Source organism: Zingiber officinale, chromosome 6B, assembly GCF_018446385.1.
Source record: "Zingiber officinale cultivar Zhangliang chromosome 6B, Zo_v1.1, whole genome shotgun sequence".
NCBI lineage: Eukaryota > Viridiplantae > Streptophyta > Magnoliopsida > Zingiberales > Zingiberaceae > Zingiber > Zingiber officinale.
Window position 1 is genome coordinate 26027635 of NC_055996.1, and position 15605 is coordinate 26043239.

Sequence of the window (15605 nt, forward strand, 5' to 3'; positions counted from 1 at the left end):
ATGCTGGAGGGAGGGCGCTGGAGGTCGGCAATGCTGAGGGAGGTCGCGGGAGGGAGACGGCGCTAGAGGGAGGGCGCAGACGATGAGTGAGGCAGTGGGAGGGAGGCGGCGCTGGAGGTTGGCGATGCTGGAGGGAGGTCGCGGGAGGGAGACGACACTGGACGGAGGCCGCAGGCGACGAGGGAGGCAGCGGGAGAGGGAGGCAGCGCTGGAGGTCAGCAATGTTGGAGGGAGGCAGCGGGAGGGAGACGGCGCTGGAGGGCGACAACATCGGAGGGAGTCAACGTGACGGTGGAGGTAATCGGAGGGAGGCGACGCTATAGGGAGGAGAGTTCGAGAGGCTAGGGCTTTTGGGGCTTCTTTGTGCATTGGCGTGTGCACGCGCTTTGCATGTGAAGAAGAGTTTTATATGAGATATGTGGTCCAAGGATGGACCAAGAATTTTGGGTCCTGAAGATCCACCCCCAATATACAGAGTATTTACTCAAGTCATCTAATTTTCATATACAAAATAAATAACAAAAATTAATAGCTAAATATGCTCAGTGTTAAATTGATCCTGTCATTATAGGTAAAATAAAATAATAATATTAACACGAACGTATGATGTGATTTGAACTTTGAAGAAATGGTGTTAAATCGATCATTCAACACGAACGGAAATGTTGCCCAATCCTAAGTAAACAAAGAAGGAATACTCCAACAAAAAAATCCTTCCAAAGAAACAACAAATGTAAATATAAAATAAATCACATTCTAATTAATATCTTCCACGATCCCAATAAATGCCATGTCATCGCCTCTTCGGGGTGGGAAGCGTGTCGGAGCTCTTGAAGGTCGAAACCCTCCGTGGAAGGCGAAACCTGTCGATTTTGGTCATCGCAGATGTTTGATCTGCTAGAGGGGATGCCCGTCAGCTCCCGCAATGCTCCACTCCACGGCGTAACGCTGCTTCCCAGCAGTAAACTCTCCTCGTTGCGGTACTGCCGCTCCCGTCGCCTAAAAGTTCGGGCTCAAGGTTACTGTCCTTGATTCCATTCGTTCCTTGGTCCGCCTGTCTTTTCTCTCGATATATTGACTATTGTTGAGGGGTTTTGATCTCCTATTTGGGGTTTTGAGTCGATTGATTTGATAATCAATTGATCGATTGACGATCCGTAAATTGGAAATATGACGATGGAGAAAGTTGCAGATTTTGAGATAGTTTGGGAATTTCTTCATATCGTACATCATTTTATTTAGTTATTTTTTTTTTTTGACAAACCTATTGAGTGTTGTGGCCTGTGGTATAAGAAATATCCTAAGAATCTAACAATTGTAATTTCACAGAAGAACCTAGCGAAAAGTCAGTTGAGATTATGAGAAAGTTCTCAGAGCAATATGCCGTTAGATCGGAAACATTCTTCTGCGTGGATAAGGGAGTCACCTCTGTTGTAATCAAGGTTGTTCTAAAACTAATCTTTTGTCCTAAAAAGTGTTCACAGTTGTTTGCTTGCTATTACTCTGAAAGTTCGTCCTTGATTCCTGGCCTATGGAGTCAACGTTGAATACTGATGAATGTCATGGTTTCCTTTTTAATATGTATGAGATATTTTCATCCAGGTGGCAACTTGACTTGTAACATTATATGTACTTCGGATCTTCTTTAGACAAAGTACTGTCTCTAGGGTACAATTGCCATTACCCGGACCCTTTGTGGTTACAACTTGTTAGTCTGCAGTTATCTATGTTGAAACATTTACTTAATCTCTGCATAATGCTCAGGCATATGCAATTATGATTAAGTGTGTAACTCCACTGCAATATTGTAGTAATAATTATTTTAAAAATGATTCTGTGTGACATTAAATAATTATGATTCCCTTTGAAATTGTAGAAAACATGCCAAGAATATGAATGAAGAATATGAATGTTAAAGTGAGGCTTTACGCCTATAATACTCACTCTATAATGATTAAACACCATTTCTTGAACTTTGAGTTGGCAGGACATCTTTATATTCGTTTTCAAGATGGAAGCTTAGGCTCTAGTTCATATATGGTAACCATGAACATACATTACAATTTCGTGTAACTAATTTGCACTACTTCATGTTTGTTTACTTCATAGCACTAGGCTTTGAATAATTAGAAACCATCTAATAATGTAAAAAATTGAGACCAAATCATTACTTTGGGTTTTATTTTCATTATTCTTTTTCTGTCAAGTGACCCGTAGACAAAGATGTCAAATGGGCTAGGTTGCCTATGGCTGAGCATGACCCTACATGCTATGGGTTGTGCCCAACACGACTCATAAGCATATGGGCTATGCCATATCATATTAGGCCCAACCCTTGTGCAAGCTTGTTCTGAGTGCTGAAGTTGTAGCCTGTGGGCTTGGGCTGAAAACGAGACATGCTCAGCTCGGTACAAGACCAGTCCCAACTAGACCTGACCACGGTTCGGAACCGACGGTTCGACGGTTCGGAACCGCCGGTTCGACGGTTCCAGGCAGGTCGACCCTTAACCTTAACCGCCCAAGACGGTTACGGTTCACGGTTCGTCACGGTTCAAGATTAATATGTTAATAAAAATTAAAAATTAAAAATTAAACATTAAACATTAAAAATTAGAAATTAAAATTTATTAAAAAAAGGGCTTGCACTTATTTAAGTTGCCTACGTATCCCTTTAGGGGAATCAAAGCCCACGTAGTTCTTTTACATTTTTATCCTTTTACATTTTCATTCACTTCCATTTCCTGTCGTATTTGTTCCTTCAGTATCAAAATCTTCAACTTCGTCATCTGAAAGTTGCATTCCTTGGATTCTTTTCTCCGCTCTGGTCCAATCGTCCAGTAATGCTTGGGCTTCCAATGAGTCAGGAGACAAAGTTGATCGTCGTTCATCTAATATGTTGCCGCCGGCACTGAACGTCTGCTCCACAGCAACAGTTGACACTGGACAAGCTAAAATTTCTTTTGCGATCACGGGAGAACGGGAAAGCTTTGAGCCTTCTGTGACCACCACTTTAAGATATCGAAGTTTTCGCTATCTGCTTCATTAAAATCAAAAGAAGTCGTAAAATAATTCTCAAGTTCTTTTGAGAACCCCCGTGGACGTTTTGTCAGTTCTTTTAATAAGAGTTGTGCTTTTGTAAGTTTTAAATTACTACTAGTAGTTTGTTGAATTTCGAAATATTAATTTGTGTTCCATATTTTGCATAATATTGATTATAAATATCATATAAATAAATTCTAACATTATATATAATATTAACTGGATCAGGGGAAGAAGAATCTTTAATTGGAATTAAAGCATCATAATATAAAGTTAACATTTCTTGTAAAACTTCTAATTTAAATCTAGGATCTAAAGCAAATGCAATTAAATAAATTTCAGGAATTAAATAAAATATTTTTCCCATTTAGTTTTCATAGCTAAGATGCAAGGAGATAAAGATTCATTATTAATATGTTCATTTAAAACTAATACTATATTAGAAAAATTTTCTAAAACTAATTGAGCGGATAATAAACACCGGAAAGTTGTTCGGTTGCATCATTAAATACTTTTAAAATTTCACAAATACTACTACAAATATTCCATTGTTGTGAAAATAAATATATATTAGTATTAGTGTTTTGTGCAAAAAATGAACATAATAATTCTTTATATTGAAATGAATCTTGTAATAATTGGTATGTTGAATTCCAACGTGTTGGTACATCACGTGGAAATTTTTTAGGTCTCATTCCATTAATTTTACAAAACCTACCCCGTTGTTTCATTATAGATGGATGAGACCATAAATAAGAAATTGCAATTCTAATTGGTTTAATATAACTTTCTAAAATTTTAAACCATCTTGAACACATAAATTTAAAACATGGCATACACAACGAATATGAAAAATAAACCTCCAATAATAGGTTGACAAACAAATTTTAGTTCATCTATACAAGCGGTATTAGAACTAGCATTATCTAATGATATTGAAAATATTTTAGGAGTTAGACCATATTCTTCTAAAATTAAACATAATAATTGTGCGATATTATGAGCATTATGTGATTCATCAAAACTCTATAAGCTAATAATCTTTTTGGAGATTCCAAGAGTTATCGATCCAATGGCAAGTCACACCCATATACGAATGTGTTTGCCAATGATCACTCCAAATATCGGAACATAAAGAAACTTTATTATCTAATTTACTAAATTCATCAATTAAATTCTTTTTCCTTGTTTTACTAATTTTTAAATTGTGCGAGTAAGTGTAGTCCTAGGAACACGTTTAGCACATGGATTAAGAGATTCTTTACAAAATCTTCAAATGTGCATTTAGATCCAAAACTAAAAGAAAGATGTTCTACGAAACAAATTTAGCTAATGATTCTCTTAATTTATTATCCGAATATAAAATAAACCGGAATCGGTACTACCGCTAGTTGAAGAAAATCTTGATAATTGTGTTTGAGAACGGTCGAGTCCATATTCCGTCGGGTGCTTCTTCATGTCGTTTCAACGACCCATAGCCTCCGAATTTGTAGGAAGCATTGCGGTGCTTACATTTTGCATTTCTCCCGACGGAAGAGTGACCTTCTCAAAATGTTTAGTAAAATAGAAGATTTTAGAGGAGGAAGTTCCGAACCTTAGAAGTAATTGCATCGGTACTTCCTTGTGTGTGGGTGTCGGATTCGGAAGATGCTCGATCTCATCATCGGTGGATTGAATGTTGGGTCCTCCTCCAGCGGATTCATTATTTGCTTTCCTTCGAGCTCGAGATGATGCACCTCCGGCCTCCTTCCATTGTAATTGAAAATGAAAGCTTGTAGAGATTAGAGAATACGAAAATGAGATTAAGAGTAGAGAAGATGTGTGTGAAAAATGATGAAATAAGCTCTCTATTTATAGAGTTTTGATAGTAACGGACACTAAATCATAGCCATTGATCAAAAAACGGTCAAATGATCCTAACCGTTGAAAAAAAATACCTAAAAAACCCTCCCAACGGCTACGAACCGCCGGTTAACCGGCGGTTCAAGCCGTTTAAAAAAAAAATTTTTGCGGCTGAACCGCCGGTTCGCCGGTTTTACAACCAATGAACCGGAACCGGCCCGGCAACTTGCCGGGCCGGTTCCGGTTCGACCCGGCGAACCGGGTCAACGGGCAACCGGCCCGTTGACCCGGTTACGGGCCCGGGCCGGGTCCGGGCCAGACCCGGCCCGGGGTCGGGTCTAGTCCCAACCTACTGGCTGTCTTTGACTTGCTAATTATTAATATAAATATTTCTAACAAAATTAATAAAAACATTACCTTGAAAAGGATTTATTTTATTTTATAGATTTTTTTCTGAATTTTAATTTATTATTATTTGTCTGATTTTATTTTTTTTTTAAATTAAATTGGGTTTGTGCCGGTTGATGTGTTAGATGAATGGGTCAAGCCCAGTGGGGACCTGTTTTGTGCCTCACCTAGACACGGCTCATTGACACCTTTACTTTCGGGTACCAAAATATTCCCATCATGATTCAAGTTGGAGAAATGTAAGTGTTGAAATGAGACTGAGAGTTCATTTACCTTCTTTATTGTGTACAAAATGGAAGATTGCTTTCTACTTTTGGTGTTTTTTTTCCATTTTTTCCCAAATGGATAAACAATTATAAATCTAACTTTCTTAAGATGCTCCACTACATTCCTTTGCTTGGCTATGCTTTTTAGGGTCTAAGCCTAAAGCAACATCATTCTTTCACAAACAGATTTTGAAGATGATAATAACAAATATCTCTGTTGACAGTTCTCTGAGGATGTACTACATTTTTTTTACTTGATTAAGAAATTGCATAGTTTTTTATTGTTATTATTGTAGAGAAAAAGTAGATTGCCGATTGCATTAATACTCTTTTAAACTGTCACAGGGTCTTGCAAATCACAAAGATACATTGGGTGCACCATTATGTCCTTGTAGGTAAATCCGTTTTCTTTTTATGAATCATATAATTCACCTGGATAGATGTTCAGGCTACAATTATGACATCTCAAAATCTCTTTCCAGGCATTATGATGATAAAGCAGCTGAAGTAGCACAAGGATTTTGGAATTGCCCATGTGTACCTATGCGAGAGAGGTAGAGTATTTCATCAAGTCATCAAGCAATGCCGCTCCCAAATATTTGGCATCTGCTACTTGAATCTTGATTCTTGTTGAGTCATTACATTGACTAAATTTTTCTTTGATCTTCCGCTATCCTTTACATCTTCCACTTTAATCAATTCAACTCTTCTAACATCAATGCATTGGTCAGCTGAACATGCCTTTACCATCTCAAGCCGATTTCTCTTTTATGTTCACTTGGAGCTACACCTAATTTTCTCAATAATAGTATTTCTTCAGGTCAACATAATAATATATTTTTTAATTGGATTCGTTTTTTTGTTATCAAAAGAAATTATTGAACATTAATATACTTAGAAATGAATTAAAATCATAAAATGATGATTTCCTTAAAAATTGCTTCTTCTCTATGCACCATGATCCAATATATGTGTGTTCTTATTGACGTATACATCTATGTTACTTGGACTTGGCATTTTTCTTTTACCATTGTTGACAAGAGCATTATGTCAGGCACCTAGATCTGTTTGATCCTACATTCCCACTTTTGAAATGATGCATTAGACACTTAAATTCATACTGATGTTAGACACTCGTGCCCGAGCCCCAATAGCATAGGCATGAATACCTATTTATTTTCTGGACATGTACTAACATCATAGATAAGTTGCACCTCTTGTACCTCTTGTCTTTATTTAGTCCATTACCATTTTCCCCATTTTCTTTTAAAGAACACTAATACATTTTACTGCTTTAGTCATGTTATTTACATTGATCTCGAGAAAAGGAGTCTCTTTGGACCTTCAGAGATGAAGGAACAAGTTACATCAGATTCAATGTTTTGAAAATGACAGTATTGTGCTTGAGATTGTATTATCCTCATTACAAATGCATAGACAACTAAAATTTCAATATGGATTTCATTCTTGGGTATAATAAACAGTTTTGATTGAAAGGTCACTGTGTCACACTTTGTTACCACCTATTCAGTTCTGTTCAATTTCACTAGCATGTCACTTGTGGGTTAGGCTTTTTCATAGCGTATGGGATATGATCCCACTTTGTGAGCCTCTTTCCAGTGAAAGTGGTTTGGGCTCAGGTTTTGATCAGAACATGTTCTTGTGGTGTATGATCCTAGCTAGGATCTATTTAGGCATCAGCCTGATAGAAACATACACTAGGTTTCGTTAGTCCTAGGCCTTGCACATTACATGAACCGTGGGGTTCGTAGCTCAAATATATGATTTTTGTTTCGATGTTAATGTTTTGAGATACATACAGTTTCCCCATGATACTGGGAGATAAAATACAGATGATTATTGGATGCAATTTTATAAGAGCAATGAATGGCGGGGTCAGGATTGAAGGTAATGTTGTTACCTTTTATAAAAACCTGACTATTATCAATACTCTTCTCACTGCAGGAGCAGCTGCTGTTATTAAAGAACTTGATCTTGATGAAGACGAGTATTTACAAATCAAAGAGGTAATGTTGTTACCTTTTCGATGAAAGTTTCGGAGGATGCCCCAATAGAATAATATACAACCTCTTTGATTTGTAAATACTCGTCTTCATCAAGATCAAGTTCTTTAATAGCAGCAGTTGCTCCTGCAGTGGGAAGAGTATTGATAATAGTCAGGTTTTTATAAAAGGTAACAACATTACCTTCAATCCTAACCCCGCCATTCATTGCTCTTATAAAATTGCATCCAATAATCATCTATATTTTATCTCCCAATATCATGGGAAACTGTATGTATATGGAATACGAAAATGATTATCCCCAATTATCATCCTTCCAGGCTTGATTTTGTATTTAGCTGTTTGCTGGGAATTTATTCCGCTGAAATGTATCAGAAAAGTATTTTCTTCCGGCGCTTCTTTTGGCACAGAGTTTTGATCAATATAGCATGTAGTCGCACCTGTGTCTAATATTGTCTTTAATGGAAATTTTGGAATTCAAGGAATTTCTATTTCCACATGCAGATTATATAGCATGTTTTTGACCAATTGAGGTCCTGCTCCTTTATTTACTGATGATACCTTTTCAGTTATTTCTGAGTATAACATATTAGCGGCTTCTTCTTCTGATGTATTGACGACGTCTTGATTTAGCTTCTTATAATCCTTCTGAAGATCTTTTTCCAGAATTAATTGCTCATAAAGACCCTTGTAATATGAAACTTCTTTTTGGAGTCTTTCAATTTCAGCATCACACCAAGAAATGTATTTTTGTTGCTCTTGTAAGAGTTTATTAGGAAAAAATGGTGCAGGAGTAGCATATAAAACTGGTACCTATTTGCCAAAATAATATAGGCCACATAAATTGTAGGAAGTGATTAAGCACTTAGAAGAGTGTATTCGTGCTCGTTTTAGAGTTTTCCTCTTGCATCCAGTGCACCTTGTTGGTTGAGGAGGGAAAATATTATCATTAGCTTACCATTCATGTTGGCATTGATATGGTTCATCAGAAACTTTTATTTGAGGTCTATAACTTTCATCAATTTGTCCAAGCATAGAAAGATTTTCAAAAAGGGTAAGAGTTTGAATTGACCTTTGTAAGTCACCTGTATCTTCCTCCCCCTCAGAAATGCTGAAAATTGCATCACTTAGATCTTCTCCCTCTTGGACAGGTAATATATCGCAGTCTTCAGGAATATCTAGCTATTCAAACATAGCCACCCTCTTAGAGCTTCGTTTGTCGTTAGGACACTCCCTTGCAAAGTGTCCTTCTTGTCCACAAAGATAACACTTACGTTTTTTATTTTTGAGTAAGTGTTTTCGCTTCTCAATTCGTGCATGGGCATCATGCGGCTTGCCCTTGTAAGTCTTGCTTCTTCGAAGACCAAACTTTTTCTGTCCTTGGCCTTTATAATACCCTGGTATAGGGATTTGACTGCAGTATGAGAGATCTTTTAAAGATCTTTTGAAAGTAGCATCTTCGCACTCTTGCTCTAAGAATTTGTAGGCAAAAAATACTCTTGGGATGACACCTATAGTTAGATCAGTATATTTTGCTTCAAAAGCTGCCTTAATTCTGATTCCGAGGTCTCCTGACATTTTAAATCAGAATTTCTCAGATAATTCTGGCCCTGTGTAAAGTCTGCCAGCTTTGGAAGCTAGCCTCATATAGTCATTCATATACTGGACTATATTTTTGACATTTTCACAAGATAATTTTTCCAAGCTTCAATATGCTTCATCCTATATGAAAGTAGAACCTTGGGTTGAATCTTCTGATGAGAATATCCTTCTCAATTGAGAAATAATGTTTTGGGTTCCACGTCTTCCTTCAGCAGCTTGGATGAGAGCTTCATATTCAGTGAGATAAGTCGTTCTCCACTGTATCCAGGCTAATTTTTCAACTTCTCCTAATAGATTTTTCATATATTCCATTTTTTCGTTGGGGTTAGTAAATCCTTGTGCTGCCACGTGATTAAGAGTTATGGATTCCATCTGGAAAAGACATTATGAAATAAGCCCAATTGTTCAGGTATTATAAATATAGCTCCTCTTGTTGTTGGGCTGTGGTAAGCTCCACATCTCATTATTAGATCCCCCACGGAATTTAGTATTTTCTTTTGGAAAAGTGGGCTGGATGGGCTCCGGTCTTGATGGGCCTGGCTCCCGTATTGCTGGTGGGTAACCTGGTGGTCCCATAGTGGTATCATTAGGGGGTTGATACAGAGATATTACTGTCCTTGTTGAATATACTTGTTGCTGCTCGGGTAAATTCATTGTGGATAATTGCCTGAGGGTAGGATAAGGCATTTCTTGTCCAATAGCAATTAATTTTTGGGAGGCAAATGAGTTTTCCCATTCATCATCATTATATTTGTCCCATACAGTGTCTTTTGGGGAAGATAATTCCGTTAAGTATTGAATGTAGGAGAGGTCATCATCCTCCTCCTCTAAGGTTTCCATAGAAGGATCCTTGGATCGGGGTATAGAGGCCCATGGGCTTGTAGTCCCTGCAAGGTCTCCTGATGGATTCTCTAGAGAAGATGGTGATTCCTTGAAAAACATGGATAACACATGTTTTTCTTTTGGATGGAGTACATCCCAGTTTGGCTTGTGTCTTGTAGAACGAGGGACTTCAGTACTTGATGCTGCATCAGTTGATTCAAAACCATTAGTTCCCCGAGAAGTTACTGATAACTGTGGAACTCCATAAACATCTAGATGAATGATTTTTTCAAATATTATTTGAGCGACAGCCATTCCTTCCATAATAATTACTCTTTCATCAAAATGATTAAAGACCATAATTATAATTTCCCCTATGTAGTTGCTATCAATAACTCCATCTCCTACATCTAAGCCGAGATTCCATACCGCGCTGGAGCGTGTTGCAATACGACTGTACGTTCCCCAAGGAATTTCCAGGATGAGCCCAGTAGATATTAAGGCTCGCCCTCTGGGCTCTATGATAACGGTCTTATTTGCTGCTAAATCGAGACCAGCAGCTCCTGATGATTTTGGTTGTAACATCTTAGATGTACTAGAAAATCGATGAACCAGAATAAAGGGGAATTCTTCTAATGATGCAATGATTTGATCGGGGGTCCTCTTCATAATCAATATTAACATCGATTGCGGGATGTTTTTCCGTTGGGATGGTATGATCTTCTTCGTAACCAATTTTTGTTGTTGTGAGGACCGCAATTAGTTCTCTTTCTTCTTCTTCTTCCTCAAGGGTACAACCCTTTGCTGCAGTATAGTTAGAAAAACTAATTGAAACTCGGCCATCAATGAGATTTCGACTGTTTACCTCCATTGGTTGCATTGGAATGCACACTTGTGTTGGCCGTATCACCCAATCAAGCTCTAATAAGGGTTTTGTAGGGTATCTTCTTCCTGGCAAGGCGTTTACTCCGTGGCTTACAAGGTAGTCAACTACTCCTTGTATCTCATATGCAAAGCCAACGTTGGGGGTATTAGATAACCTTCCAACCATTCCCCTTGTAATGAGAAGATTTGCCTCCCCATTCCGCCATTGATCATAACCTCTTGTTAACAAAGAGATTTGTATATTCCTGTAGAAATCATTAATAGTCATCATTATGTCAGGAATTACATATACCATCTGTCTACCTCTAGTTAGATCAGCTTCCATAGTGGCTAAGATTGCTTGATCTCCCAGCCATCTATTGTCACGGAATACTATAAGTGCTAAGACGCCTTCTTCTTGCTGGTGTAGAGTTTGGATTCTTACTTGGAGGATTCCAATATGAATATATTGCATTATGCTTCTGCGTAGTTGTTGGAAGCTTTCCTCCTGTATGAAATTTCTATCAACTTGGTTAGAGTTGATTACCAATAAAGGTTCCTCAGATCTATGCATATATACTCGGTGATGCTCGTCATCTCTTCTTGAGTGATATAGTACTTCAGCAGGTACTATAGAGGCTCTTTCGGTCATAGATGTCTGCTGTTGAGCTTGAGGATCCAGCTGTTGTTCAAGGGTGTAAGCTGGTGAAGTACGCCCAGTCAGTCTTCGCCCCAACCGTTGTGCTGCTCGTCGGGTATTATACAACTTTCTTTGGTTACATCTGTACTCTCTTATTTTATCTTCAAATAAAGGGGCAGTAGTTGAAGGAGCTGTTTGAATAGTTTGCTGGCGTTCCATTACTTCTTAAGCTTGGCCTGTTCCTGTTTTAACAGTTTATAGGGATCTTGGAAAATCCTAAGTGTACCTAGTTTGGGTTTGTCAGGCTTACCTAAGGAAAGGTTTTGGAGTTTTTGGATTAGGTTGTCTGGTAATGATGGTGGACTCTCTTGTTTTTCTAGAATTGTTTTTATAGCAGACTGGATATCCTTCAAGTTTTCAGCAATTTGAGAGAGTAATTGGATCTGAGTGTTGTTTTGCTTAATAATGGTGGATAGTGCGGAAGATGAGCGTTGGTGGTCACTAGGTTTAACAAATCCTACAGCAGGTGATTCTATAGGTTCTGTGGCTTGCAAAGCGTCGCGATAGGATGCAATATTTCTAGTGATAACATAATTACTCATAAAAATGTTCCCACAAGGTTTGAGAGAAGGTTCTCTTTCTTATTTGATTCACACAAGTGTTTGCTTGGGCTTATCGAGGTTGATTGCCTATAATGCCAAGGTAAGACTTGTTCTTTTATCAACTTAAGAAAAAGAAACCAGACTCTGATACCAAAGTGGGCACGGCGCGCTAGATTTGCTGTGGATCGAAACAGCAAGTTTACAATAACAGAGATAAGCAAGTAAGGTTTTGAACTTAGAAAGCAGACTCTTCTTCAAACTTCAAACTGATTACAAGACTCAGATCTCCCCTAGGTAAGACTCGAGGTAAGCTTGAATGCCTTGCAAAGGGAACGGGGCTCATCTTAAATAGAGAAAGAAAGGTTCTCCGGGTGCTCTGAGGGCCCCATCGTCAAGAAACCTTTATCTCAGATAAGATTGAATTTCGTGAGGTGCCCTAGATAGCACCCAGTGCTTATTCTTTATAACTCATACTTTACATAAAGTAGGACACGTTTACTTATACTTTACATAAAATAAAGATTCCCAGTCACTTCAGATTTACTTTTCATAAAATAAAGATTCCCAGTCGCTTCAAACTTTAAAGTTATTCATCCTTCGTACCGCATCACTTAGTAGTTGGCAGCTTGTTCCAACTGGTGGTCTACTTGCATAGTGATAGGGTGCCACCCAGACCACCATTTATCTTTGGTACTTAATTGCTGGCATTCTCGTAACTTGAGTGAGTGCAGTATTTGTAGTTGTTGTAAGGCGTTTGTCGCTTGAACCGCTGCTCGCTATTGGAGTTGGTGAAGCTCTTCCCTGATTCGTCCATCTTCGTCAAGAGAAATTGGGTATTGCCTTTGCAGTAATCTATGGTACTGTGTTGGCCTGGGGACGGGCTGACAGAGGTGCTAGGGGCGAGTGAATCACCTTTTGCCACTAGGAACATATTGTACATTAAAAGAGTAGCCCAGTGCACGAAGCTCCTGTGAATACGGGGTTCCGTGGAAGGGTGATGCAACATTAAGAGGTTATTTTTGAGACTCAAACCCATGACTTCTAGATATCATGGCAACAACTTTATGGTTGTGCTAAGGTTCCCTTTCAACATATTGTACATTATAATATGAAATTAATCTTGGGATTAACCTTTTGCCTATACATGAAAATGCACATCTCAATGGCCCAGGTATTGTGTCATTCTATCTGTCCTCACCCATACACCCCACATCATGTTGTTGGTCCAAGTATGTCTCATGGTCTCTACCTCGCTTCCACCACTGTACCCAATGTGTCTTGTGCTACTATGTCAAAGTAGAGAATCAAGAGATTCACTGGGATGTACATAGGTATCCCTGCATGGTCATACCATGAGAAAATTGTTGCAAGTGATAACCTTACCATGAAGCCAAGGTGGCAATTATCTGAATACAGTACGTACTAAACAAAAGTGTGTTATGACCTATATGATCCAATCTCTGGATCAGGATGATAATGAGAGTAATTTGAATTGGCTTATTACACAATTTTATTCTCACATCCATTGGCAGTCTGCAAATATACTTATCAAGAAATACTCTGCTATAGCCTTTTTATATCTTGTATCTGCATAAATAAACTGTTTGAATTTCTAAGCGTTGTATGAATGGGAAAGTAGATAGTTTGGAAATTGTCCTAGCAAATATGTTGCTGCTTCATAGTTGCTACCATATATATTTCTTTGAATGTCAAATTTTGACAGGAAGGAATGCCATTGTATGCTGTTTCTCACTCCTGATAATGAATTTGCTGGAAGAGAGCAGGTAAACATGCAATTGGGTTAATGCTGCTTTTTCTTTATAAATGCGTGTCCTTAGAATTCTTCACCAAGATTCCATCTTTTGTGCTATTTTTTCAAACTATAGCTTCACTAAAAAGTCAATCACTATTTGGTGTCTCCATTAGTCATTATCAACAAACCAACCTACCATTAATCATGCCCTTGGATCTATATCCATGTAGTTCTGCTTGAAAAAGTTGGGCTAAAATGAGCCTTACCTGAGCATGACAGATTCGTCTTTTCTGCATAGAAAGCTTTTCGAGCTTGATCTCTTTCCATGCTCTTAATTCCAGGCAAATATCTGTATGCCACACAACTTGAGCTAGAATTCCTTTATCAAGAGTTAGAATTTCGGACCATAGTCATATTCATATCAGATGAAGGAATATTCGTTGTACCAAGATTGTCAACTGTATACTGTCCAAGATATCACACATTGATCCAGATTTTCCATCCATGTAGTGTGTATTGGCTGTGCATACAAGCCAGCAAGGATTGCATTTGTTGCTTGTTGACTATGAATATCAGAGCAGAGGGGAGGAGAGGGAAAGGAATACAAACCACGTGAATGATTCCATTAGCCTCCGAGTAATTAGTTATTTTGCATAAATTATGTCGATAAATTCAGACTTGTTGTATTCAACAGCTTCAATAAGTCTGGTAAAATGAGGTTTAATTGCTCAGATTCAGACTTACAGTTTTTGGCTGCCATTTGAAGCATAAATAAATAAAACAGCGTTGGGATACTGGATCTTTATTCTTATACTGAGCCGAACCCAATTTTACATGTGTATTTGTTTAGCATACACACTGCATTACTTTTTGCGAAATTTACTGCCATTTCTTAGTCTAATAATCTTGTTTCTTGTTCTGCAGTCCATCACCTTGGAAGAAATTAAAGAAACAACAACAAACCTTTAACTACAACTACTTATATTAGTCATACATTAAATTCTGCCCTTTTAACAGTCAGCAATCCTATCTGAGGTTTCATAAAGATGTTATTGTGATGATTATGTTAATGCCTTTGGAGATGATCTCATTTGCTGGTTCAAAGGAAAAAAAGTTAAGTGTTATTTGTTTGGACTAAATGATTCAGATTGACCTCAGTTATGGTCATAAAATTCTTTGTTAGGAAATTCGTCAAGTACAACACGAGCCCATTTGTTGGAAGCTTCTCTACTTGAAGCAAAAAAGTTAGTATGTGTATGGTTTATGTACAAATGAATGGCATTCGATATATGAATTGAGAATTTAAAAAGACAAGCGTACAAGATGAAATAACACGTTCTTGTTCCACTAAATAAAGTCGTGTTTTTTTACACATTATTGTTTTGTTATTTTATAGATTTTTAGGTTTAATGCTAATTGTTTTGAAACTCTAGAGGCTCCTTTAAATTGTTTTGGTGATTTTATACCGATTAATTAGTTACATAAAGACATTGACTCTAAAGTCTTGGTTTTGATTCGTAAAAAAAGTTTTTTTTTATAAAAAATATAATTCAAATGTAATAAAATGTATTTATGTTTAAGTGTAATGTGTTTAAATGTTAACTAAGTTGGCAATTTAATATAAAAGTGTTTATGTATGTCATTTTTATTAACTTAAAAATTTAATCGGCAAAAATTAAATTGGCATCCATCATATGTGTTTTTGTCATATGAGTGTTTTATTTTTGATTAAAGTTAAAGTTT

General features: G+C 37.5%; 1 protein-coding gene across 5 annotated transcripts; it reads left to right on the forward strand.

Moving 5' to 3' along the window:
• The first annotated feature begins 771 nt into the window (after positions 1–771).
• LOC121992274 (ferredoxin-thioredoxin reductase catalytic chain, chloroplastic-like) lies at positions 772–15049 on the forward strand. 5 transcript variants are annotated; one of them, XR_006114830.1, is made up of 7 exons: positions 774–1018; positions 1330–1442; positions 5901–5950; positions 6038–6109; positions 11495–11622; positions 13833–13893; positions 14787–14952. XR_006114830.1 is itself a non-coding variant. In XM_042546530.1 (6 exons), the coding sequence occupies exons 1-6, from the start codon at positions 886–888 to the stop codon at positions 14517–14519; spliced, it is 576 nt and encodes a 191-aa protein (XP_042402464.1). In that variant the 5' UTR covers positions 772–885; the 3' UTR covers positions 14520–14769. The 5 variants fall into 5 exon arrangements, 4 of the variants coding, with proteins under 4 accessions (XP_042402464.1, XP_042402466.1, XP_042402467.1 ...); XM_042546530.1 differs by lacking the exons at positions 11495–11622; positions 14787–14952 and adding an exon at positions 14373–14769 and having other exon boundaries at positions 772–1018; XM_042546532.1 differs by lacking the exon at positions 11495–11622 and having other exon boundaries at positions 14787–15049.
• Positions 15050–15605: the final 556 nt, after the last annotated feature.

Excerpts from the sequence above, each read along its gene's own strand:
- LOC121992274 (XM_042546530.1), top strand. The coding sequence starts at position 886 with ATGTTTGATCTGCTAGAGGGGATGCCCGTCAGCTCCCGCAATGCTCCA. Across the intron at positions 1,019-1,329 it reads CCTAAAAGTTCGGGCTCAAG|AAGAACCTAGCGAAAAGTCA; the intron begins GTTACTGTCCTT and ends GTAATTTCACAG. Across the intron at positions 1,443-5,900 it reads TCACCTCTGTTGTAATCAAG|GGTCTTGCAAATCACAAAGA; the intron begins GTTGTTCTAAAA and ends AAACTGTCACAG.